The 23,817-nt window shown below is 36.4% G+C and overlaps 3 protein-coding genes and 1 pseudogene across 3 annotated transcripts; all 4 read left to right on the top strand.

Annotated features, from left to right (window-relative positions):
* Positions 1-411: 411 nt before the first annotated feature.
* Positions 412-4,093, top strand: LOC132165883 (linamarin synthase 1 pseudogene; annotated as a pseudogene).
* A 1,275-nt stretch (positions 4,094-5,368) lies between these two features.
* LOC132165488 (linamarin synthase 1-like) lies at positions 5,369-8,399 on the top strand. The gene is made up of 2 exons (XM_059576077.2): positions 5,369-5,951; positions 7,384-8,399. The coding sequence occupies exons 1-2, from the start codon at positions 5,441-5,443 to the stop codon at positions 8,319-8,321; spliced, it is 1,449 nt and encodes a 482-aa protein (XP_059432060.2). The 5' UTR covers positions 5,369-5,440; the 3' UTR covers positions 8,322-8,399.
* Positions 8,400-9,946: 1,547 nt separating this feature from the next.
* LOC132165489 (linamarin synthase 2) lies at positions 9,947-12,806 on the top strand. Its single transcript, XM_059576078.2, has 2 exons — positions 9,947-10,611; positions 11,770-12,806. The coding sequence occupies exons 1-2, from the start codon at positions 10,101-10,103 to the stop codon at positions 12,696-12,698; spliced, it is 1,440 nt and encodes a 479-aa protein (XP_059432061.2). The 5' UTR covers positions 9,947-10,100; the 3' UTR covers positions 12,699-12,806.
* Positions 12,807-19,669: 6,863 nt separating this feature from the next.
* Positions 19,670-22,441, top strand: LOC132165886 (linamarin synthase 2-like). The gene is given in 4 exon segments (XM_088511627.1): positions 19,670-20,180; positions 21,501-21,557; positions 21,560-21,702; positions 21,704-22,441. Coding segments are annotated over 4 exon segments (1,446 nt in total). The 5' UTR covers positions 19,670-19,672.
* Positions 22,442-23,817: the final 1,376 nt, after the last annotated feature.

The following is a 23,817-nucleotide window of genomic DNA, read 5'->3' as shown; positions in this document are numbered from 1 at the left end:
CGCACTCACAAACGGGCCCTAAGTGAAAATGTTGCAAAAGTTTACATATGGAATTTTTGGCTTCCCGGCTAGGATGGTTCTCAATAAAAATATACAAAAGCATGCACAAGTACTCGATATGGCTACTAGTAGGGACACCTCAATTAATTTGCATTTCCTCTAGTGGCAATCAATTAACAAGTGACCACCAATCATGTGTGTTTGGCAAACAACATCTATTGCCACGGCACTGTTTATGTTTGGTGAAGAAAAAAATGAGTGTAATAATTAGTATAGAGGTGAAAAGAAGAAATTTAGTATAGGAAAGATGCAGCCCAATAAGTAGAATTTTTTTTTTTTTTTTTTCAATTGAAATATTGGCTATGTTAAGTGAGGAAACATATAGAAAACAGAAAACATATTCTCTCCTAAACATAGTGAACAACCTTAGCCTTAAATCCAGTTGTTCCAGGTCCTCCTCGTCAAGCCGGCAACAAGCCCTTAAATCCAACGGCAAGATTCATTGATCTATCTACAAGCGCAAGCCCAAGATGGAAATTTATAAGAAGAAAGAAAAAGGACAACTACGGGCCAAAACTAAACGAAAAAAGACCTTAGCTTTCGGCCCATAATTGAAGCTTTAGAAGATTGGCCCAAGAGAGAAAGAGGGCATGTGATTCCTTCTCAGAGCATAATTTGCTAAAGATGGGTTCATCAGATGAAGCCAGAAAACCCCATGCAGTATCTGTACCATACCCTTCGCAAGGGCATGTGACCCCCATGATGAGATTAGCAAAGCTCCTACACTCAAGGGGCTTCCACATAACCTTTGTCAACACCGAGTTCAACCACATGCGATTACATAAAGGGGTTGTCGGACTTCCGGTTTGAAACTATACCGGACGGGTTGCCGTCGTCCGACCGTGATGCAACCCAGGATGTCCCGGCCCTATGTGATTCCCAAGAAAGAATTGTTTGGCCCCGTTTAAAGAGCTTGTGCTTAGGCTTAACTCCTCATATGACGTGCCTCCAATCACTTGCATTTATAGTTTCAGATGGGGTTATGGGATTTGGAAGAGAAGTTGGGAAAGAATTAGGCATCCTGGAGGTTCAATTTTGGACTACTTCTGCTTGTGGCTTCATGGGATATCTTAACTTCAGTGAACTCATCAAAAGAGGCATTATTCCCTTCAAAGGTACGTGAAATTTTTTACTTAAATGAAACTTGGTGAGCCGAGCTTGCACGGGGAATTCTACTTGGTGAGCCAAGCCAAGCTCAAATTTCTAAAAAAATAAAAAAATAAAAAAAATCATTAAAAAACCGTTAGCCGTTTAAATAACTGTTAACCGTTAGCGGAGGCGGTTAGTGAAATTCACTAACCGCGTAGGTGGTTACGGTTAGCGGTTCTAACCAATAACTGCTAACCGCAACCGCCTTTTCACCCTTAATTATAATAATATACATAAATAATTTTTTGAAAAATACATTATTTGAAAACTAATTTACGTTTTTTTTTATGCTTATAGCTTAGGCATGAAAATATAAATTAAAAGTTACGTTTATATGTTTTAAACAATAGTTAAATTATTTACGAATTTTGTTAATTATATTTTTAATATTTTTAATCAATATTTTTTTTCAAAATTTATTTATTTTAATCTTGCCCCCCTAAACCAAAATTCTTGGTCCGACACTTAGTTATGCCTATAAAAGGCACGTATACATTGACACTGATAAATTAAGCAATATATGACACTTTCAATGTCACTTTCTGGTCCAAGTTTTGAGTAATGACACCAAATTGACATCCAACAACCAATTTTCCGATGTAGTTGGATGTCATCTCCCAGTCACGACCCGTCACAACGACAATTCAGTCCACAATTAATTGTGACTTAAGAACAACAAAAACTACAACTCTAACCACGAAAATTATGTTTGGATCCAATCAAAAATCACCTTCCAAATATAGAAGCTCTTCTATCGTATGTAAGTGATCTAGCTAGCATCTTCAGTCATACTACTTATTAATAATAATAAATAAATAAAAAGGTAAACCCTACTAAAAGAAGAAATAAAAATGATCGGCCGCTACCTCGTCCGGGCGGATTGATTCTCGTTTGAATGAGAATGTGATGAAACACTATATAGATACTTCTTCGCTGAATAAGTGTTGATTTAACTTTTTTTAGCTGTTGTGAATAGCCGGCCCTAGAGAGAAAAAACCTCATTTCCTCTCCCCTACTCCTCTCTTCTTTCCTCCCCTTTCCCTTCTTGTTTTTTTTTTTTCTTTTTTTTTTTTTCTTTTTTTCTTTTTTTTTTCAGTTTATTTTTTTGGTTTTTCCGACCAATCCAATTGCTCCAGCCATCCCTTTGCTTATGCTGCACTAGCTCCATCCGCCCTCCACCGTGTTGCGCCGCTCTTCATCTCCTTGGAATCGGTTGGGCTTTAAATCTAGTTTTTTCAAATTTAGATCTAGTCTCCTGAATTGGTCTCGCTTAGCCACACGCTGGCCCACCATGCTCCCCGGCTCCTCAGCTGCCCATCGGCGTAAAACGGCTCCTTCTCGTCTACCACGTGCCGGCCAGTGTGCTTTGCCTCCGTCACCCCAGCTATTGTAACTGTTTGCTGGCTTTTTTATTGTGTTTTTGTTATTTTTTGAATAAGGGTTTAACTTCTCCTTAAATCTACTTTCATGAGCGATTTTTGGGGTGAAGGCTTTTATCCTGGCCTTTGAGTCAAGGAGGATTTGTTTCGATGGGAGAGCTTTACTCCCATGGCAGAGAAAATTAAAGTTAAGAATATGGGCTACCTATATATTAGATTAAGTCTGCATGGAACATATATGTTCTATAACTGAAGTTTGTACATGAGTTAGCGAATATTGAAGCCATAGATAGGACTTGATTGTAAGATTTTTATGTTTGTCTCTATGACACTGTAACCTCATAACTTTGGCTATGATTTATCAGAACTTTATGCTCTTGATCTTTTTTCAATGAATGAATATGAAAGATTCACTTCAAAAACAAAAATATTGCAAGACATTGGGACATGCATGTAATTTTGTCATATATCAACACAATTTCAGTTTGTAAAAATTGCAATATTATTGAGCTTGAGTTCGACATTCCCTAAATATAATTTTATCTACCATGTCCTACAAACGAAAGCTTCAAAGATGACGGCACACTTGACACACCAATCGACTGGATTCTGGGCATGAAAAACATGCAGCTTAAGGACCTTCCTACCTTCATAAGAATCACCGATACTAATGACATCTTGTTCGATTTTGTGAGATCAGAAACATAGAATTGCTTGAATTCTTTTGCGATCATTTTCAACACCTTTGATGAGTGTGAATACGAAGTACTAAAAGCAATTTCTGCCATATTCCCTCGCATTTACATTATAGGTTCACTTCCCTTACTAGGCTAACATGTGCCCGATAGCCAACTCAAGTCCTTAAGTTCAAACTTATGGAAAGAAGACTTCAAATTTCTCCCATGGCTTGATAAATGGGAATCCAAATCTATTGTGTGTGTAAACTATGGCACCATTACCGTAATGACCAAACAACATTTGAAAGAGTTCGCATGGGGACTTGCAAATTGCAAGCACCCATTTTTGTGGATAGTTAGGCTAGACGTGGTATTGGGAGATTCAGCAAATTTGCCAAAAGCTTTTTTGGAAGAGACTAAGGATATATAGGGGATTGCTAGTGAGTTGGTGTCCACAAAAACAAGTGCTAGCACACCCATCAATAGGGGTTTTCGTAACATACTGTGGATGAAACTCTACATTAGAAAGCATATGTTTTGGTGTGCCTGTTATTTGTTGGCCATTTTTTGCTGACCAACAACCGAATTGTCGGTACGCTTGTATCACTTGAGAAATAATTGGCATGGAGGTCAACCAAGATGTAAAATGTGATGAGATTGAAGCACTTGTCAAAGAAGTGATGGAAGGGTATGTATAAGGGGAAGGCAATGAAGCAAAAGGCACTTGAATGGAAAAAGAAAGTAGTGGAAGCTACTGATATTGGAGGTTCATCCTACAACAGTTTTGAAAGATTAATTGAGGTGGCTTTCCATGGTCCATATATATAGCAACTGAATAGTATAACTCTTTTAAGCATAGGTACCATATATATATGGTTACCGCTATGTCTATGACATGTTCTATCTTCCATGCATAACTTGTAGTAATTATTTTTAAGATTTAATTCTATTGTGTAATTCTTAGATGATCATCAAATTATATTACTTTCAAGTAATTATTTGACTATTTTTCAGTAGTATTAGATTACTTAATGGAATGACCCAAAACCAATGGGATATTGATTGTATATGACTGTAAGAATGTAAAATTGTTTGATCATGGCTTTAGCCAGCAGGTGCTATATAGAATCGATAGCGTATGTGGTTAACAGAAACCACCAACCACATGTGGATGTGGTTATTAATTGCATTCGCATACTTTTTTATATATATATATATATATATATATATATATATGCGCTTACTTGTGTTTAACAAAATTGTTGGTTTGATGTCCAGATTTATGAGTTATGGGACAAAATATGTGATTTGTTTGGGGAGATTACACTCCCAATATATATAAATAAATAAATAAAAGGGATAAAGAATAATTAGGCTCCCAGCAAACAAACATTTCATCACTTGGTCAATGCATTCTAATTAGATTAGACAATAGGGAAAATATTGTCTACAGTCTAATTAGAGACTCAAAGGAGGCTTTAAAGGCTAAGCCCAAAATTGCCATTACCTAACATGCGAATTGCGGTTAATAACCGAAACAACCGAGCAGATAATGACTTGTAATTGTATGATGTGTGAAAGCGGATGCAGTTACGTAAAATTGATACCCACATGATGCGGATACGGATGCGGTTATTGGCATGTACAACCTTAATGTCAAGAATGTTAAAAGAACAAAACACACAAGCCCACAACATACATGCCATTTGAGGGAAAAATGATAAGAGATAATTGAGAGAGAGATTCAAAATTTCATTTTCTTAAATTATTAAATGAATCAATTAATACCCAATATTCCATGGAGTATATATGGAGTACTAATTATAAGCAACCAAGAGTTGTCAGTACTTCTTGACCATGAAAGTTACATCAACCAACCCACTGAGGGTATACTAAAGGTCCGTCTAGTAAGACATATTAGAAAATCAACGTGACTTAAATACGTGATGGACGTACATTTCATTGTCTTGCCAATTGCCAACTCAGTAACAGTTCACTTTTTATAGAAAGATATTTACACAACCTCATTCATTATAGACTTATATTGCCCATCGAACATATGGCTAATATTGAACCATTTTTTTCTATAGAATAGTGCAAAGCTAAAGGAAGGAAGCTATCCCAAGCCCTTGAGATTTGATTCCGTCGTAGAGCTTAATTTGATAAAGATCGATCATGGGTTCAGTTGAAGCCAAAAAACCCCATGCAGTGTGTCTTCCATTCCCAGTACAAGGGCATGTGATCCCCATGATGAGATTAGCCAAGCTCCTACACTCAAGGGGTTTCTACATAACCTTTGTCAACACCGAGTTCAACCACATGAGACTGATCCGGTCAAAAGGACCCGACTACATTAAGGGGCTGCCGAATTTCCGGTTTGAAACTATACCGGACGGGTTGCCGCCGTCCGACCGTGATGCAACCCAGGATATCCCGGCCCTATGTGATTCCACAAGAAAAAATTGTTTGGCCCCGTTTAAAGAGCTTGTGCTTAAGCTTAACTCATTGTCTAATCAAGTGCCTCCAGTCACTTGTATTGTTTCGGATGGGATTATGGGTTGTGGTCGTGAAGCTGGAAAAGAGTTAGGCATCCCAGAGGTTCAACTTTGGACTTCTTCAGCTTGTTGCTTACTGGGAAGTTTGAGCTTCGATGAACTCGTCAAAAGAGGCACTATTCCATTCAAAGGTATGTAGTTGGGCTACCTTTTTTTGTTTGCTAAAGCTTTCGTGGTACTTTGATGTAATATGGGTGTAATGGGCCGCACAATTAACAATAACAACAATCACAATTCTTTTACAAATATTTAATCAAGAAAACTCACATGATTTGTAGGGAAAAGAGAGAATTAAACACTCAAAAAAGGGATGAAAAATACAACATAACTTGGAAGCTACAAATTACTCTCGGTCGAACACCCTTTGACCTCTGTACAGAGCGAACACTTTCTCGATCGAACACCCTACAAATTACTGTCTTATCCTCATTCTAATCAGATGAAGTCTCATTCAAACGACACATGTGATGCAACACCTTAGTCGGACATGTACGAAAGCCAGTGTCTTCTCCCAACTTCTTCATGAAATGAAACAGTACTAGCTACTTGATCTAGATCATACTTTGTCTCCTCCAAGACTTGCTTTTCTTTTCTTTCTACATCATACGTCGTCTATGTACTTCCTCATGTTCATGAATTTTGCATTTTCTCACTTTGTGGAGAGTAAAGTAGCTTGGTTAATTCTTTGTTTGATTGCAAACCACATGATGACTCTTGGTTAATTCCTTGTGTTGGATCGGGCCTTTAATCATATTATTTAAAAATTAATTGGTGTCCAGTGAAAGAAGTTAAATTCTTTTATGACATTCGAAATTGTATCCCGCAAGGCATATTTTAAGAGCCGTCCAAATTAGTAGAGTGACATTATTACACCTCAACACTTTGTTTTTGTTTTGTTAGTTATGGGTGTGTTAATTAATGTTAAATCATGAGCTCAGTTGGTCCAACTGTGAATTTTTTTTTTTAGTTAAATGCAATTATCGTATAAATTAAGTCAAATATCCCAAATTCTGCACTTACACTATAATATCATGTTATTTAAAAAATTTAAGCTAGTAAAAAGATAATAAATTTAATTATTTATATCTAATATTTTAAATTTAATAAATAAAAATGAAGAATTGTTTTCATATGAACATTTCTCGTACTAATTACTGATTTACTTCACAGTTATGTGACCACGTACTGACCATTCATCTCGAAGGATTGGTTTAATTGTTGATTCTAGCTATCATATCCGGTTCCGTTCTCCGTTGCCGATGATATTGTATGGTCTAGTCTGAAGGAGAAACCAAATAATAGAGACACAAAGCAGTAATATATATAGTAATTGCAGGTAAAATAAAAAAAATAAAAGAAATTAACTTCTTCTGAGGAATAATTAATGATTTAAATTTATGTTGAAAATTGATATGAAAAAACTGTTCAATATTGTAAGACATTCAAGCATGCATGCAATTTTGTCATTTATCAACACGATTTCAGTTTGTAAAAATTGCAATATTATTGAGCTTGAGTTCGACGACATTCCCTAAACAGAATTTTATCTACCATGTGCTGCAGACGAAAGTTTCAAAGATGACAGCACACTTGACACACCAATCGATTGGATTCCGGGCATGAAAAACATGCGACTTAAGGACCTTCCTACCTTCATTAGAATCACTGATATTAATGAAATCATGTTCAATTTTGTGAGATCAGAAACACAGAATTGTTTGAATTCTTCTGCGATCATTTTCAACACATTTGATGAGTTTGAATATGAAGTACTAGAAGCACTTTCTGCCATATGCCCTCGCATTTACATTATAGGTCCACTTCCCTTACTAGGTCGGCATGTGCCCGATAGCCAACTCAAGTCTCTAAGTTCAAGCTTATGGAAAGAAGACTCTAAATGTCTCCAATGGCTTGATAAAAGGGAACCCAAATCTGTTGTGTACGTAAACTATGGTAGCATTACCGTAATGACCGAACAACATTTGAAAGAGTTCGCATGGGGGCTTGCAAATTGCAAACACCCATTTTTGTGGATAATTAGGCCGGACGTGGTATTGGGAGATTCAGCAAATTTGCCTGAAGATTTTTTGGAAGAGACAAAGGACAAGGGATTGCTAGTGAGTTGGTGCCCACAAGAACAAGTGCTAGCACACCCATCAATAGGGGTTTTCATAACACATTGTGGATGGAATTCTACATTGGAAAGCATATGTTTTGGCGTACCTGTTATTTGCTGGCCATTTTTTGCTGAGCAACAAATGAATTGTCGGTACGCTTGTACCACCTGGGGAATTGGCATGGAGGTCAACCATAATGTAAAACGTGATGAGATTGAAGCACTTGTTAAAGAAGTAATGGAAGGAGATAAGGGGAAGGCAATAAAGCAAAAGGCACTAGAATGGAAAAAGAAAGCAGTGGAAACTACTGATATTGGAGGTTCATCGTACAAGAGTTTTGAAATGTTAATTAAGGAGACTCTCTGTGGTGCATATGGCAACTAAATAGTATAATTATTTTAAGCGCTAGGTAACTATCATGGTTTCAGCTCTATTTTTGATATGTTCTATCTTTCATGCATAATTAGTGGTTATTATTTTTTAAATTTAATTCTTATGTCTAAGATGATCATCAAATAATATTTCTTTCAAGTAATTACTCGATTATTTTCAGTAATATTAGTATCCTGATGGATCATATTGGAAAATATGCCCAATATCAGTACAATATTGCGTGGATTTTCCTAGCAATGATCCTATATTTCATATATTTTTTCCCTATACAAACTGGAAATTCATTCATACTTTTGTTTCTTTTTCCTCCTAATCTTTGGTTTTTTCTTTTCCCCGAGGTTAAGTTTTTGTTTTTGTTTTTTGTTTTTTGTTTTGTTTTTTTCTTAGCCAACTTACTCTTATGCCTATAAATTGACACGCGATAAAATAAGCATTTATTTAGCAATATATGGCACTTTCAATATCACTTTCTGGTCCAAGTTTTAAGGTAATGACACCAAATTGACATCCAACGACCAATTTTCCGATGTAATTGGATGTCATCTCCCAGTCATTACCCGTTTCAATCCACAATTGTGACCGAAGGGCAACAAAAATTATGATTCTAACCTAGAAAATTCTGGTTGGAACCCATAAAAAATCGCCCTCCTCTTGGATGTCGGTGATCTAGCTACTTTGAGCATTTCTAACAATACCAGCTATTTTAGCTATTCAAAACATCATGTGATCTTTAGTCATCGAAAAGACTTTGGGATGTGTTTGGACCTAAGGGCGCTAGAATAGCTGGCCTGATGAGCTCAGCAAAATTGGGTACACCAATAACTTCTTAATTTCGTGAGCCTAACTGAATTATAGATTGGCTTCTAAAAATTATAACTTGTAAGTGACTGCTTGATACATTAATCTTTAAGGGCCACTGGAACTTAAATATGACACAGCATGCATGGTTAGGTACACCATCATGAATGTTTTTGACATTCAAAATCAAATGTACAAATGATTGAAATGATTCAATTTCAAACTCGTGTGGTGCAGGCACGCATGTGAAAGAACAATAGCTATGATTGAAATGATTCAATTTCCAACTCGGTGGCTTGGCTACTCCAATGCAGACAAAAGCTTTGAGTGAAGTCATGGTGAAATGATAGAGGTGGAGAATTCAATGCGATCTTATCCCTATTATATTACGTATTGTAGAGAGAGATACAAAGAAACAAACCAACAAATAAAAAAGAAAAAAGAGACAATGGAGCTGAGGACACGACACTTGGTGTGAGTAGAAAGTTAATGTGGCCTAAATATGAGAGGGACACATGATTGACTGTACGTTTTGCCAAATGCCAACTCGGATATTCCTAGCTACAAACTATTTAACCAAATAATATATGATGGATATACAAAGAAACAAACCAACAAATAAAAAAGAAAAAAGAGACAATAGAGCTGAGAACACGACACTTGGTGTGACTAGAAAGTTAATGTGGCCTAAATATGAGAGGGACACATGATTGACTGTACGTTTTGCCAAATGCCAACTCGGATATTCCTAGCTACAAACTATTTAACCAAATAATATATGATTGGATATATCATTTCCTGCTCACTCTATATAGAAAGTGGTGGCGAAGGATATTTTATGGGAGCTCATCATATAAAGTGCCCAATCTAACGGTTTATAGTGAAGCACTTTTTCTATAAATAGTATAAATCTAGGTAAGCTATCAGAAGCCCTCGAAATTTGATTCCTTCTCAGAGCATAATTTGCTAAAGATGGGTTCATCAGATGAAGCCAGAAAACCCCATGCAGTATGTGTACCATACCCTTCGCAAGGGCATGTGACCCCCATGATGAGATTAGCAAAGCTCCTACACTCAAGGGGCTTCCACATAACCTTTGTCAACACCAAGTTCAACCACATGCGATTAATCCGCTCCAAAGGACCCAACTACATAAAGGGGTTGCCGGACTTCCAGTTTGAAACTATACCGGACGGGTTGCCTCCGTCCGACCGTGATGCAACCCAGGATGTCCCGGCCCTATGTGATTCCACAAGAAAGAATTGTTTGGCCCCGTTTAAAGAGCTTGTGCTTAGGCTCAACTCCTCATATGAAGTGCCTCCAATCACTTGCATAGTTTCAGATGGGGTTACAGGATTTGGAAGAGAAGTTGGGAAAGAATTAGGCATCCCGGAAGTTCAATTTTGGACTGCTTCTGCTTGTGGCTTCATGGGATATCTTAACTTCACTGAACTCATCAAAAGAGGCATTATTCCCTTCAAAGGTACATGAAATTTTTTACTTAAATGAAACTATAGTATAAATTAATTAACAAGGTTTCAATTTGAGATTTTTTCTATTTATTAGTTATTTCAAAGTTTTAATTTAATAAAAATGATAAATTTAATTTTTTATTATTAATATTTTAAATTTAATAAATAGAAATTTTAAAATATATATATATATATATATATATATATATATATATATATATATTACTTATTACTTCTAAGTTATGTGACCATGTCCCGGAAAAAGACAATAATAGTGGTTTTTTCTTTCCTGCCAGAAGGAGAGGAAGGTCATGTCAAAATATGCTTTTACTAAAGCAGAAGTATTTTACTCAAAGAAGTAAAAGCATATTTTGATGGCTAAAGCATATCTTGTAAGGATTCCTTCGTGAGAATTATTGATTCTATCATATCCACTTCCATTCCCTTTCCCTGATAAGAATTGACCCCCAAAAAAAAAAAAAAAAAATTAAGTTTACAGATAAATTTTATAAAAAAAAAAAAATTTACAACATAACATGTTGGATTTCTCAAAAGTTAAATTTATCTTATTTTTAATCATCAATCATGTTATATTGTTATGCCAAAAAAAAAAAAAAAAAGAAGGTATATTATGGTTAAGAGAGAGAAACCAACTACCAGGGGGACATATCCAAGAAATATAATAATTGCAGCTAAATAAAAAATAAAAACCACAAACGGTTTGGGGGTTAATTTTGGTCTATAGATTTCGAGCTGTATCGGTGTGGGTTAGATTTCAAGTTCGAATCTTAGAATGGGAAGCGCTTAGGGTTATTAGCTTGTTCATTTGCTTAGGTGCTGTTAAGTCTTCAATAGAGCTAGTGTTCAGTTATCTCTCAATCTTGAAGAAGTACTTACAGTTTCTATCGTTTAAGCCTTTATTGAGCGATGTCCAGTGGACATGTGCTATTATAATCACGTGCAGCTAAAGTAGTCATTATGATCGCCCCTCTTGCCTTTTCAGTTAAACTAAATAAGTAAATACAAACGAGTGTTCAATATTGTAAGGTATTGCAACATACATGCAATTTTGCCAAATATGAACACGATTTCAATTTGTAAAAAAATGTAATATTTAGCATGAGTTTGATAACGTTCCCTAAACGTATTTTTTTTACCACATGTTACAGATGAAAGCTTCAAAGATGATGGCACACTTGACACACCAATCGACTGGATCCCAGGCATGAAAAACATTCGGCTCAAGGACTTGCCTAGCTTCATTAGAACCACCGATACTAATGAAACAATGTTTGACTTTATGGGATCAGAAGCACGAAATTGCTTGAATTCTTCTGCGATCATCTTCAACACTTTTGATGAGTTTGAATATGATGTATTAGAAGCAATTTCAGCCATGTTCCCTCGCATTTACAATATAGGTCCCCTTTCCTTACTAGAACGACATGTGCCTAATAGCCAACTCAAGTCCTTAAGTTCAAGCTTATGGAAAGAAGACTCCGAATGTCTCCAATGGCTTGATAAATGGGAACCCAAATCTGTTGTGTACGTAAACTATGGAAGTGTGACCATGATAACCGAAAAGCATTTCAAAGAGTTTGCATGGGGGCTTGCAAATAGCAAGCACCCTTTTTTGTGGATTGTTAGGTCCGATGTGGTAATGGGAGATTCGGCAGTTCTACCTGAAGATTTTGTGAAAGAGACTAAGGATAGGGGATTGTTAGTGAGTTGGTGCCCACAAGAACAAGTGTTAGCACACCCATCAATAGGGGTTTTCTTAACACATTGTGGGTGGAATTCTACATTGGAAAGCTTATGTTTTGGTGTGCCTGTTATTTGCTGGCCATTTTTTGCTGACCAACAAACAAATCGTTGGTACGCTTGTACCACTTGGGGAATTGGCATGGAGGTCAATCATGATGTAAAACGTGATGAGATTAAAGAACTTGTTGAAGAAGTAATGGAAAGGAATAAAGGGAAGGTGATGAGGCAAAATGCACTAGAATGGAAGAAGAAAGCAGTAGAAGCTACTGATATTGAAGGTTCATCTTACAATAATTTTGAAAGGTTAATTAAGGAGGCTCTCCATGATCCATAAGGCAACTAAAAAGTACAACTGCTTTAAGCATATCTTCCATGGTCTTATATCTATGTCATATTCTATCTTCCACAATTATTAATTAGTTATTATTTTTCTGAGATTTAATTGTGTTGTGTAATTCCTAGATTTCATCAAATTATTTTTCTTTTAAGTAATTATTTGAGTGTTTTCTGTAGTATTAGATTACTTAATGGAATAACCCTAAACAAAAAAGATATTGAATGTTTGTAACCACAAGATTGTAAAAAACTGTTTGCTGTTAATATTCATGATAGATAATATTGAAAAATGTTGGGTTATGGGCTGATAAACCAACATGGTCCATTGGTCCACACATTAAGCCTAAAATCAGCCCGTTAACCCGAGTGCATCTTGTACGCATTATAGGGAATCAACCCCAAGCCACTATCGTGCTACACTGATATATATATATATATATATATATATATATATATATATATATATATTTTAGATGTCCGTACAAGAGGGGAGATGGGAGATTCGAACTAGTGACCTCCGCTTCATTAGGCGTAGTCCCTAGCCGATTGAGCTACCTCTTGGGGACTGCTACACTGATATTAAATTGTTGTATTTGTCACAATCTGTGATATGACCTTATTTATAAGAAACATGATATTCTCTAGTTTATTTGAATAGGATAATATTTAGTTAGTTATATTGGAAGATTAATTTTTGTCTTTTTATTTTTTGATGAGACAAAAATACCCTTCCAATATAACTAACAGGATATTATGGAGATTATCCTAATTCTATTTATAAGGGTATGACGTGCTTCAATCAAGCAAAAGTAGGATGGATCACACGTGGAATATGGATTATGGTAGAGAAATCAACAAGAAACAATTGCAAGCATCCTACTAGAAAATATTCAAAATAATTGTTTCATAATACATTTTAACTTTTAGCTCAAATACCTATCAAAATGAAACCCATATTTCCTTTAAATCCTGTAAATTTCACAGCAATTTGTCTATGATTGAATATGTATGTACTAAATTTCACAATAATTTCTCTTTCGCTATACAACATCAAAGAATTAGTTAGAAACTCATTTTCACTTTGTTATTGTGGAAAGCCTAATTTTAACAATATTAATGGCCGAAAAAGGCGAAAATGTTCATTCTGTAATTGTAATAGAAATTAGAAGATTAATCACAAGTACAACTCTTTGAAAAATAAGTTATTTTTCATGACAAACAGGGGCAGCCTCACTTGGATGGGTGGGGGCACAAATGTCCCCTCAAAAGTTTCAAAATTTCCCTTAAAATATGTTATTTTTATAAATTTGTCCCCCCAAAATAATGTTTTTGTCCCCCCTCAAAATTTTTCTTCTAATTTTACTCCCTCTTTCTTTACGAAGAACCGAAAATACCTTTCAATTTGTTTCCTCCAACTTGGTTTTTTTTTTTTTTTTTTTTTTTTTTACCTTTTGGTGGGAATTGTCACTTTCAGCTCTAGACTTGCACCACCTCTGTATAGACTGCAATTGACTGATTGAAAATGCAACATTTTACTTCTTTTTTTCTGTATCAGTGACATACTATTATAGGAGTATGATTTTGTAATACGACCAAAATAATGAAATCTTCAATATTGTTGTGTTTAGGAACAAACCCTTGGCGGATGTATCCACTTCCAAATCCCAAAAACATTTGAGAGGTCCAAGATCTTTTGTACCCCAATAATTATGCCCTATATGGAAAGCTGCTAATTTGTTTTCTCAAACTTAATTACAACCATACTTCTAGTAAAAAGCAAATAGAACTTTAAGGCTCCGTTTACTTTGACGTAAAATGGTTTCCAGAAAATGATTTTCGTATTTTACGGTGTTTACTTCGACCTAAAATAGTGATCTACGGAAAATATTTTCCTTTTTACCGAAAATTCTTCTTTAATTTTGAGAAAATGGTTTACGGTTTTGAAAACCGTAAACCATTTTCCGACTATGAGCATCTCATTCTTAAATCGATGGACCTTGCGATGACCTGCCCAGAACCTCCCCAGGACTTGACCAAGACCCGCCCGAGACCTAACCGGGACTTGCCCGGGACCCGCCCGGGAGTTGCCCCTGACTTGACCGGGACTCGCCCAGGACCAGCTCGGGACCCGCCCGAGATCTGCCTGGGACCCTCCCGAGACTTGCCCGGGACCCCGACGGGACCTGCACGAGACTTGACCGGGACCTGACCGAGACTTGTCCGGGACTTGCCCGGGACTCAGCCGAAACTTAACCGGGACCTACCTGGGACTTGACCAGGACCCGCTTGGGACCTGCCCGGGTCTTGACCTGGACCCGCCCGGGACCTACCAGAGACTTGACTGGGATCCGCCCGGGACCTGATCGAGACCCTCCCGGGACGTGCCCGGGACCCCGACGGGACCTGCCCGGGACTTGACTGGGACTTGCTCGGGACTCACCCGGGACCTAACCAGGACTTGCCCGGGACTTGACCGGGACCCTCCCGGGACTTGACCGGGATCCGCCCGAGACTTGACCGGGATCCGCCCGGGACCTGACCGGGACCCTCCCGCGACTTGACCGGGACCCTCCCGAGACTTGACCGAGACCCGCCCAGGACTTGCCTAGGACCCCGCCTGAGACTTGACCGGACCTGTCCAAGACCCGCCCGAGACTTGCCCGGTCGGGTCCCGGTTAAGTCCCGGGGAGGTCCCGAGCAAGTCCTGGGCGAGTCCCGGTCAAGTCCTAGCAGGGTCCCGGGCAAGTCCCGGTTAGGTTCCGGTCAAGTCCTGGGCGGGTCCCGGCAGGGTCCTGGGCAAGTCCCGGGCGGGTCCTGGTCAAGTCCCAGCAGGGTCCCGGGCAAGTCCTGGGTGGGTCCCGGTCAAGTCCTAGGCGGGTCCAGGCGAGGTCCCGGGCAAGTCCCGAGTGGGTCCTGGTCAAGTCTCAGGTAGGTCCCGGGCAGGTCCCTGCGGGGTCTCGAACAAGTCCCGTGCAGGTCCCGGCGGGGGACTTTATTGGAAAAAAATATATATTAAAAAAGATATTAAAAAAAAAATTATTTTCTTTGTGCAAGGTAAACGCCGTAAAATGTTTTCGATGGAAAATATTTTCAGGGAAAATGGCTTTTCTGAAAATATTTTACGAAAGAAACCATTTTACGTCGAAGTAAATGGGGCCTAAAAAAAAATAAAATGCTATAGTGAAATAAAAAGACTATTTTTTGCCCATAAAAGTCCTAAGTGACAAGAAGGCCACATGCCTCATCAATGGGTGGGGCTACAGTAACTACGGATGAGGCCTGTGGTATCTTATCATCTAAGACTTTTATGAACCAAAAATGATCTTTTTATTGCCCTATAGCATTTCTCTTTAAAAAAAAAAAAAATTACAACTCTCACTACTCTCTTCCTTCTCTCATTTGTAATTTTTTTTTTTTTTTCCCTTAGCTTGAATCTACATGCCTCTCTGATTCACTATTCTAGAGCACCTAATAGAAAATTTTAAAAAGCCCAAAAAAAAATATGTTTTTATAAGATAACTATTCTAAAATTAATTTTTTATCCCCCCTTTTTCTTTGTCCCCTTACCTGAAAGTCTAGTTCGATGAAAAAGGACCGTCAAAGGTCTGCGCTACTGTACAACACGTGGCATTTGTTTACGTAAATTAGTGACCAAAAGAGAAATAAAAAATGTAAAAACAAATCAAAACATAACACGTGGCATCATAGACTGAACCGAAGTATATTCTGTCCAGACTCGGGTGGTAGTCCGTAGTCTTATTCCGGCCGGAACCGGATCCTCTGCATCTGTTATACGTGCATAGAGGTAAATGATAAAGGTCAGAGTTAAATGATAAATAAGGTAGAGAATTCAACGCACGTGTTGATATTAAGCTATGGTGTTTTTTTTTTTTTAATGAATAAAAAAATATTGAGAAGAAATAAACAACATGAAGGTGAGACCAAATCAAACTAGGTTGCCGAACAAACAGTCGGTCAAAAGAAAAGAAAAAAACAAAGAACAAGCAACCGGCAATCAAGACCTGTCGCAGAGCAAGAAATTGGTTCAAAGGGGCAATGTTAAAAGATAAGATTTAAAATAATTAGTATAAAATATTAAATAGTAATATTATATGTTTCAAACAATATTAAAATATAAAATAGAAATCTATATATTTATATTTCAACACATTAATTTAAGGATATTAAATCACCACTTGTTCAAAAAGCTTAAGCTAATAGAAAGAAGTAAATTTAATCATTTAATAGTTAAACACGTGAAATATTTAATTGAAATAGGGGTGAATTGATAGAGTCAATGTTCAAACTCACGACCTTTGGTTTTGATACCATGTTAAAACACCACTTGTTTCAAAAGCTTAAGTTAATAGGAAGAGGTAAATTTAATCATTTAATTAATACTTTAATATAATCTAGATATAAAAGTTTACGTAGATAATTTTATTATTTAATAGTAAAGAGGAAAATAAATCAATATATAGTAAACTTGCAAATACTCAAAAATCTCTAATTTTTTTTTTTAATTCAACGAGGAAGAAATAAGTAACCAAACACAACAAAAAAAAGTTGCAAGCAACAGAATTTTCTTAATTAAACGGATTGTCATCTCCTATAAAAATTGGGGTGGGGAAATAATTTTTTTTTTTTTTTAAAAAAAAAGGGACTTTAATTATCACTCCCTAGAATTCTCTTCTTTTTTTTTTCCTTAGGACATAATGGTAATTCTGCAAGTAATTATCATCTCCTATATATGCGATCTACAATATCATTTTTCTTTTTTTAGAGAGAAATCGAACGGATTGTATTAATAAACAAACTTAAGCACAATGCTCTACAGAGATGATATCAAAGATAAAAATGGGAACTTCCTCAATAAGGTCATTTTCCATACTCAAAGATAAAGTTTCTTTTGCCAAGCCATGGGCTACACCATTTAATTGTCATCTGACATGGTTTACCTTCCATGATTGCAAGCCATTTAAAGCCTTGAGAGCCTCCTCTATAATATGCCCATAACGACTATAATTTTTTCTTTTCTTCCGCAATGCCTAGATCACTTGAAGTGCATCGCCTTTCAAGATCACCCAAAGAAAGCCTAACTCACCACAAAAAAGAATAGCCTTCAATGCCGCCACTGCCTCAGCAACATCAAGCTCGATGTACTAGATCATTTGTTAATGCTCATTACTTGATAGTAATATATGTTTTTGTCTGTTATTTTCTCGGTATTACAAATATTGAATTGGTTGGAAGTCATTTTCCAACAGAGAATAACTTCCAAAAGCATGATGATCGATGCTTTGACGGTCGATGCTTTAAGGCAGACGAGAGGGGCATTTTTTCCCCTCTCACCCTTTCGCCCGTGACCAAAGCCAAAGACAACTCGTAAAACCAATACAATTATATTAAGATAATCTAATAATTGGTCGATCAGGACTATATTTTCAAAGATACCCAATAATATTTTAACATTTTATTCTCATAGTTAATTTCAAAAGAGAGAAATCGTGATCATTTAACTTGTCTTGACTCGTCTGGTAGTGTTTTAATTAACCTTTCCTTTGACACCTTGCCACAAAATGACAGCACGGGGAGAGAAATACATGTTTAAGCTGAAATTTTTGTTTGAAATTGTATGTCATTGTAGCATTTTTTTTTTAACAATCAAACAAAAGAAATTGTCAAAGAATCGTGGATTAAAAATTATGTTGAGCAATGCTAAGGGTACCAGATTTTTTATTAAGAAATGGATATCAAAATGACGTAGATCTTATTTATTAGAGATGATCAAAATAATTACTCAAGAGAATTACTTGCTACAGATACCAATGAATAAACACCACTAAGAGATAGTCGCGCGTCTAATGTGGGACTTAACCATTCACATGAAATATTGTATACACATATAGCTTTTTCAATCTTCTTCTCACGTGTAAATCTACCATTACATCATTTACATGGCTATATATACTACTCCTCAAATGTTTGTCTTTTAACATAAGTTGTTTTGTGGACTTATGCCCTAATTTTAATTGAACTTTTGTTCAAGGACATATTGCCCATACCCAAAACCGTTAGATAGGAACGATATGCATTCATAATAAATCTATGACAAGTCCCTTTATACATATATAGAAAGGGACTTGTCATAGATTTATTATGAATGCATATCGTTCCTATCTAACGGTTTTGGGTATGGGCAATATGTCCTTGAACAAAAGTTCAATTAAAATTAGGGCATGGGCAATGTGGCAAAGGTTGCATGGTACTGTGTCAGAGATAAATGTAGTGTTTGATATAAGCTTTAAAGCCTTCCTCGGGTTGCACCGAGTGGATGGGGATTGACTACAATTCAACTGGCCAAATTGTTGTCAATTTGAACAGTTAATGAGAAAGAGTCTCGTAGCTGCTAGACACCTGCACAGCAAATGAATCTCATTAAAGTCTTCTCTCATAATTAGATGCTCAAACTGACAACAATTCAGTCAACAAATTGCAGTCAATCTCAATCCACACCAAATAAAGGTAATTTTTCCATCCAAACGATATCCAAATTAAATAAATATATTTTCTGCATTTTTCCTATTCTTCAGGGAGAAGGCAAAAAAACAAACAAATAATAATAATAATAATAAGATAATCAATTGCTGAGGAAATCAACGACTCTTAGAATTGCACATTGATTTGTCTTGCCAAATGCCATCTCAGTAGTTTGAGTATATTCCTACAAACTAATAAACAAAATAATTAATCATTCAGCTCACTGTTAATTAATTTATAGACAGTGGTGGTGAAGATATCTATGCAATCTCATCATATATAGTGTCCATCTAACGGTTAATAGTGAAGCATTTTATCTATAAATAGAGCAAACCTAAAGGAAGCAATCACAAGGCCTTGAAACTTTGCTGATGCAAGATATTTGTTCATATATATAAAGCTAGCTAGGAATAGCTTAATTTGCTGAAGATAATGGGTTCAGTTGAAGCCTGTAAACCCCATGCAGTATGTGTCCCATACCCAGCACAAGGGCATGTGACCCCCATGATGAGATTAGCCAAGCTCCTACACTCAAGGGGCTTCCACATAACCTTTGTCAACACCGAGTTCAACCACATGCGACTAATCCGCTCCAAAGGACCCGACTACATAAAGGGGCTGCCGGACTTCCGGTTTGAAACTATACCAGACGGGTTGCCGCCATCCGACCGTGATGCAACCCAGGATGTCCCAGCCCTATGTGATTCCACAAGAAAGACTTGTTTGGCCCCTTTTAAAGAGCTACTGCTTAAGCTTAACTCATCAACTGAGGTGCCTCCAATCACTTGCATAGTTGCGGATGGAGTTATGGGTTTTGGAAGTAAAGCTGGAAAAGAGCTGGGCATCCCGGAGGTTCAATTTTGGACGGCTTCTGCTTGTGGGTTCATGGGATATCTGAGCTACAATGAATTCATCAAAAGAGGCATTGTTCCTTTCAAAGGTATATCTACTTGGGCTGTTTTTGTTCACTTATAAAGCTTGCATGAAGATTTTGTTTCTGTTTTTTGTTTTCTTTGGTTGTCCATGTACTAATTAATGTAGCTTCCTTATATTCATGAATTTCTCATTCTTCTCTCTTTGTCGAGCGTAAAGTAGCTAGTGTATATATATATATATATATATATATATATGTATGAAATTTGATTGAAAACCACAAGATATATATCTCTTGGTTCTTTGTTTTGCTTTGTTCGTTTTAGTTGTGTTGATTGTTAAATCGCGATCAGTTGGATCTTTTACTTAAATGAACTTATAGAAAAACAAAATCGAGGTTCGAATTCAAAATTTTTAGGGGAAACTTCACTTTAGACCTATAAACTACCACGTATTTTGAGAAGATCTCCTCAAATTTCAAAAACCCTCAATTTAACTCCCTAAACTTTCAATTTGATTCAATTGATCCCCTCCGTTAGATTCAGCCGTTAACTCCTAACAGAAATAACTAAAAAGATCAAATTACCCTTAATTTTTTTTTTTTTTTTTAAATTTGAAATTAAGGGTAAATTTGAAATTTTATAAAAATAATAAATAAATAAATAAATCAGGGATATAGAGGTCATTTTATCACTTTTAAAGTTTAAAATTTGACGGAGGGGTACATTGCATCAAATTGAAAGTTCAGTAGGTGAAATTTAGAATTTTTAAAATTTTAGGGATCTTCTCAAAATGTGTAATAGTTCATGGGTTATAAGTGAAGTTTTCCCAAATTTTTGCTATAATAGCATATTAAATTATTAGTTATTTCAAAATTTTAAGTGACTAAAAAAGGATAAATATATTCATTTATGATTAATTTTAATAAATAGAAATAAAAAATTATTTTTGTATGATTATTTCTATTGATTAAAGTTAAAATAAAATAATTAGAAATGAATAGATAATAATATATTGATGACTAAAGTAAAACGTTTTTTCTTCTTTTATTTTTTTAATGAATATATAAAACGTCTTTTCCTCGCCTGCGGAAGAGAAGAAAGTCGTTGTAACCCCACAACTGCTAATAATAGAAGTGAAACTGTGAAAGCATATATATTTTGACAACCAAAACATAGTAAAAGCATATCTTGTAAGCTTTCAATATTCACAAGTTAATTAATTTATGTTGAAAATAGATATGAAAAAGTGTTCAATATTGTAAAACATTGGGACATGCATGCAATTTTGTCATATATCAACATGATTTCAGTTTGTAAAAATTGCAATATTTAGCATGAGTTCGACACCATTCCCTGAACATAATTTTTTGTACCACATATTATAGATGAAAGCTTCAAAGATGACGGCACACTTGACACACCAATCGATTGGATTCCGGGCATGAAAACATCCGAATCAAGGACATTCCTAGCTTCATTAGAACCACTGATATTAACGAAATCATGTTCGATTCTCTGGGATCAGAAGCACAAAATTGCTTAAATTCTTCTGCGATCATCTTCAACACATTTGATGAGTTTGAATATATATGAAGTACTCGAAGAAATTTCAGCCATGTTCCCTCGCATTTACAATATAGGTCCCCTTCCTTTACTAGGTCGACATGTGCCTAATAGCCAACTCAAGTCTTTAAGTTCAAGCTTATGGAAAGAAGACTTTAAATGTCTCCAATGGCTCAATAAACAGGAACCTAGATCTGTTGTGTACGTAAACTATGGAAGCATTACCGTGATGACCGAACAATATTTGAAAGAGTTTGCATGGGGGCTTGCAAATAGCAAGCACCCATTTTTGTGGATAGTTAGACCGGACGTGGTAATGGGAGATTCAGCAATTTTGAATGAAGAATTTTATGAGGAGACTAAGGAAAGGGGATTTCTAGCAAATTGGTGCCCCCAAGACCAAGTGCTAGCACACCCATCAACAGGGGTTTTCCTAACACATTGTGGATGGAACTCTACTGTGGAAAGCATATGTGGGGGTGTTCCTATTATTTGCTGGCCATTTTTTGCTGAGCAACAAACAAATTGTCGGTACGCTTGTACCACTTGGGAGATTGGTATGGAGGTCAACGAAGATGTAAAACGTGATGAGATTGAAGCACTTGTTAAAGAAATGATGGAAGGGGATAAGGGGAAGGCGATGAGGCAAAGGGCAGAAGAATGGAAGAAGAAAGCAGTGGAAGCCACTGATATCGGAGGTTCATCGTACAAGAGTTTTGAAAGGTTAATTGAGGAGGCTCTCTATGCTCCATATAGCAACTAAATAGTATAATTATTTGAAGTGTAAGGAAATAAGCAAGAGAATAAGTCCATTCCAGCATGAGTTCATCCAAGAACTGCAATACCAGATGTAGCCTTAATGTTTCATTGTTTTACAATACGTCTAGTCATAGTAGTTAGTTGGCAGTGGTCATTCGATTATATTTTCTACTTCTTATTTGATGCAGATTGGATCACGGTCGTGGCGTCTGGTACTGCAATCGAGCGCACCTGGTCCCTGGTTCTGCGCTCGATACTCCCTATGACTGCGATCGAGCGCACCCTTCTTTGATACTGCGATCGATCGCCCTTGTTCCTGCGATCGAGAGCACACGGGACGTTATGTTATTTTCTGCATTTTACTTATTTAAACCGACTTTATTTCGTTATTAAATTAGGGTTAGGGTTTTATGAGTCTATACTTCGTGTTTTATTAGGTTTATGAGTTTTGAGGCTATAAATAAATGCTTATAGCCTCTAGAAAAGCAGTTGTTGTTTATTATTGATTTTGATTAATGAGAATGCTCAAAGTTGAGTTTATTCCTCTCTTTTCTTTCAAAACCTAGAGAGTATCTAGCTTTTGTCAAGAAGATTTCTTAGATCATTGATAGAATCAAGATCTAGAAATACATATCCGATGTTTTATTAATGTTCTTCGCTGCGGCCCACTAAGTCACGCTGCATCATTATCTTATCTATCTATTTTACTGAATAAGTGTGTGTCTAGCTATTGAAAAGCTTATGTACTCCAATTGAATAATTATGAAAGTTGATTTATAATAAAACTTGTTGAGTTGAGATTATAACTTTGCTTCTTGGTGTGAACCCAACTCTGTTTCCTGGTATGACGTCAACCATGCATATATGTTGATGTAATGCCTCGAGATATTAATTAACTAACGATGTGTCTCCTCGTCGTATCTACCGAATAAATAAGATAAGTGAATCTTAATTAAGACTTTGATCAAAGGGCTTATCATTAAAATTTCTGATTCCGCTCTTGCCGATCCTTTTGTGAAGATATATATGCCAATGCATGCCATTAACTCCTGCATACGGAATCTAGACTATACTTCTGAATATCAAAGGTAAAAAGCTCAATTACAAATGTGAAATTTTAACTATCGAGGGGCTGATGGTTAAAATGGGTATAGAAATCATGCGAAAGGACTATAAGGTCTAAATATATTTAGCCATGAAACAACTCATCAAAGGGGTGGTGGCGCAGTTGGCTAGCGCGTAGGTCTCATAGCTTCTGAGTTATCCTGAGGTCGAGAGTTCGAGCCTCTCTCACCCCACGACAACTTTTTTTCTTTTTCCGCTTGGAATTTTTAGCTGGCTTTTCTTACTGGCACAGGCACTTCGGCCCTCCATAAGAAC

Source organism: Corylus avellana, chromosome 11 (genome assembly GCF_965113065.1).
Source record: "Corylus avellana chromosome 11, dhCorAvel1.hap1.2, whole genome shotgun sequence".
Taxonomy (NCBI): Eukaryota; Viridiplantae; Streptophyta; class Magnoliopsida; order Fagales; family Betulaceae; genus Corylus; species Corylus avellana.
This window is presented reverse-complemented; position numbering and strand designations above follow the sequence as displayed.

Excerpts from the sequence above, each read along its gene's own strand:
- LOC132165488 (XM_059576077.2), top strand. The coding sequence starts at position 5,441 with ATGGGTTCAGTTGAAGCCAAAAAACCCCATGCAGTGTGTCTTCCATTC. Across the intron at positions 5,952-7,383 it reads AGGCACTATTCCATTCAAAG|ACGAAAGTTTCAAAGATGAC; the intron begins GTATGTAGTTGG and ends CATGTGCTGCAG.
- LOC132165489 (XM_059576078.2), top strand. The coding sequence starts at position 10,101 with ATGGGTTCATCAGATGAAGCCAGAAAACCCCATGCAGTATGTGTACCA. Across the intron at positions 10,612-11,769 it reads AGGCATTATTCCCTTCAAAG|ATGAAAGCTTCAAAGATGAT; the intron begins GTACATGAAATT and ends CACATGTTACAG.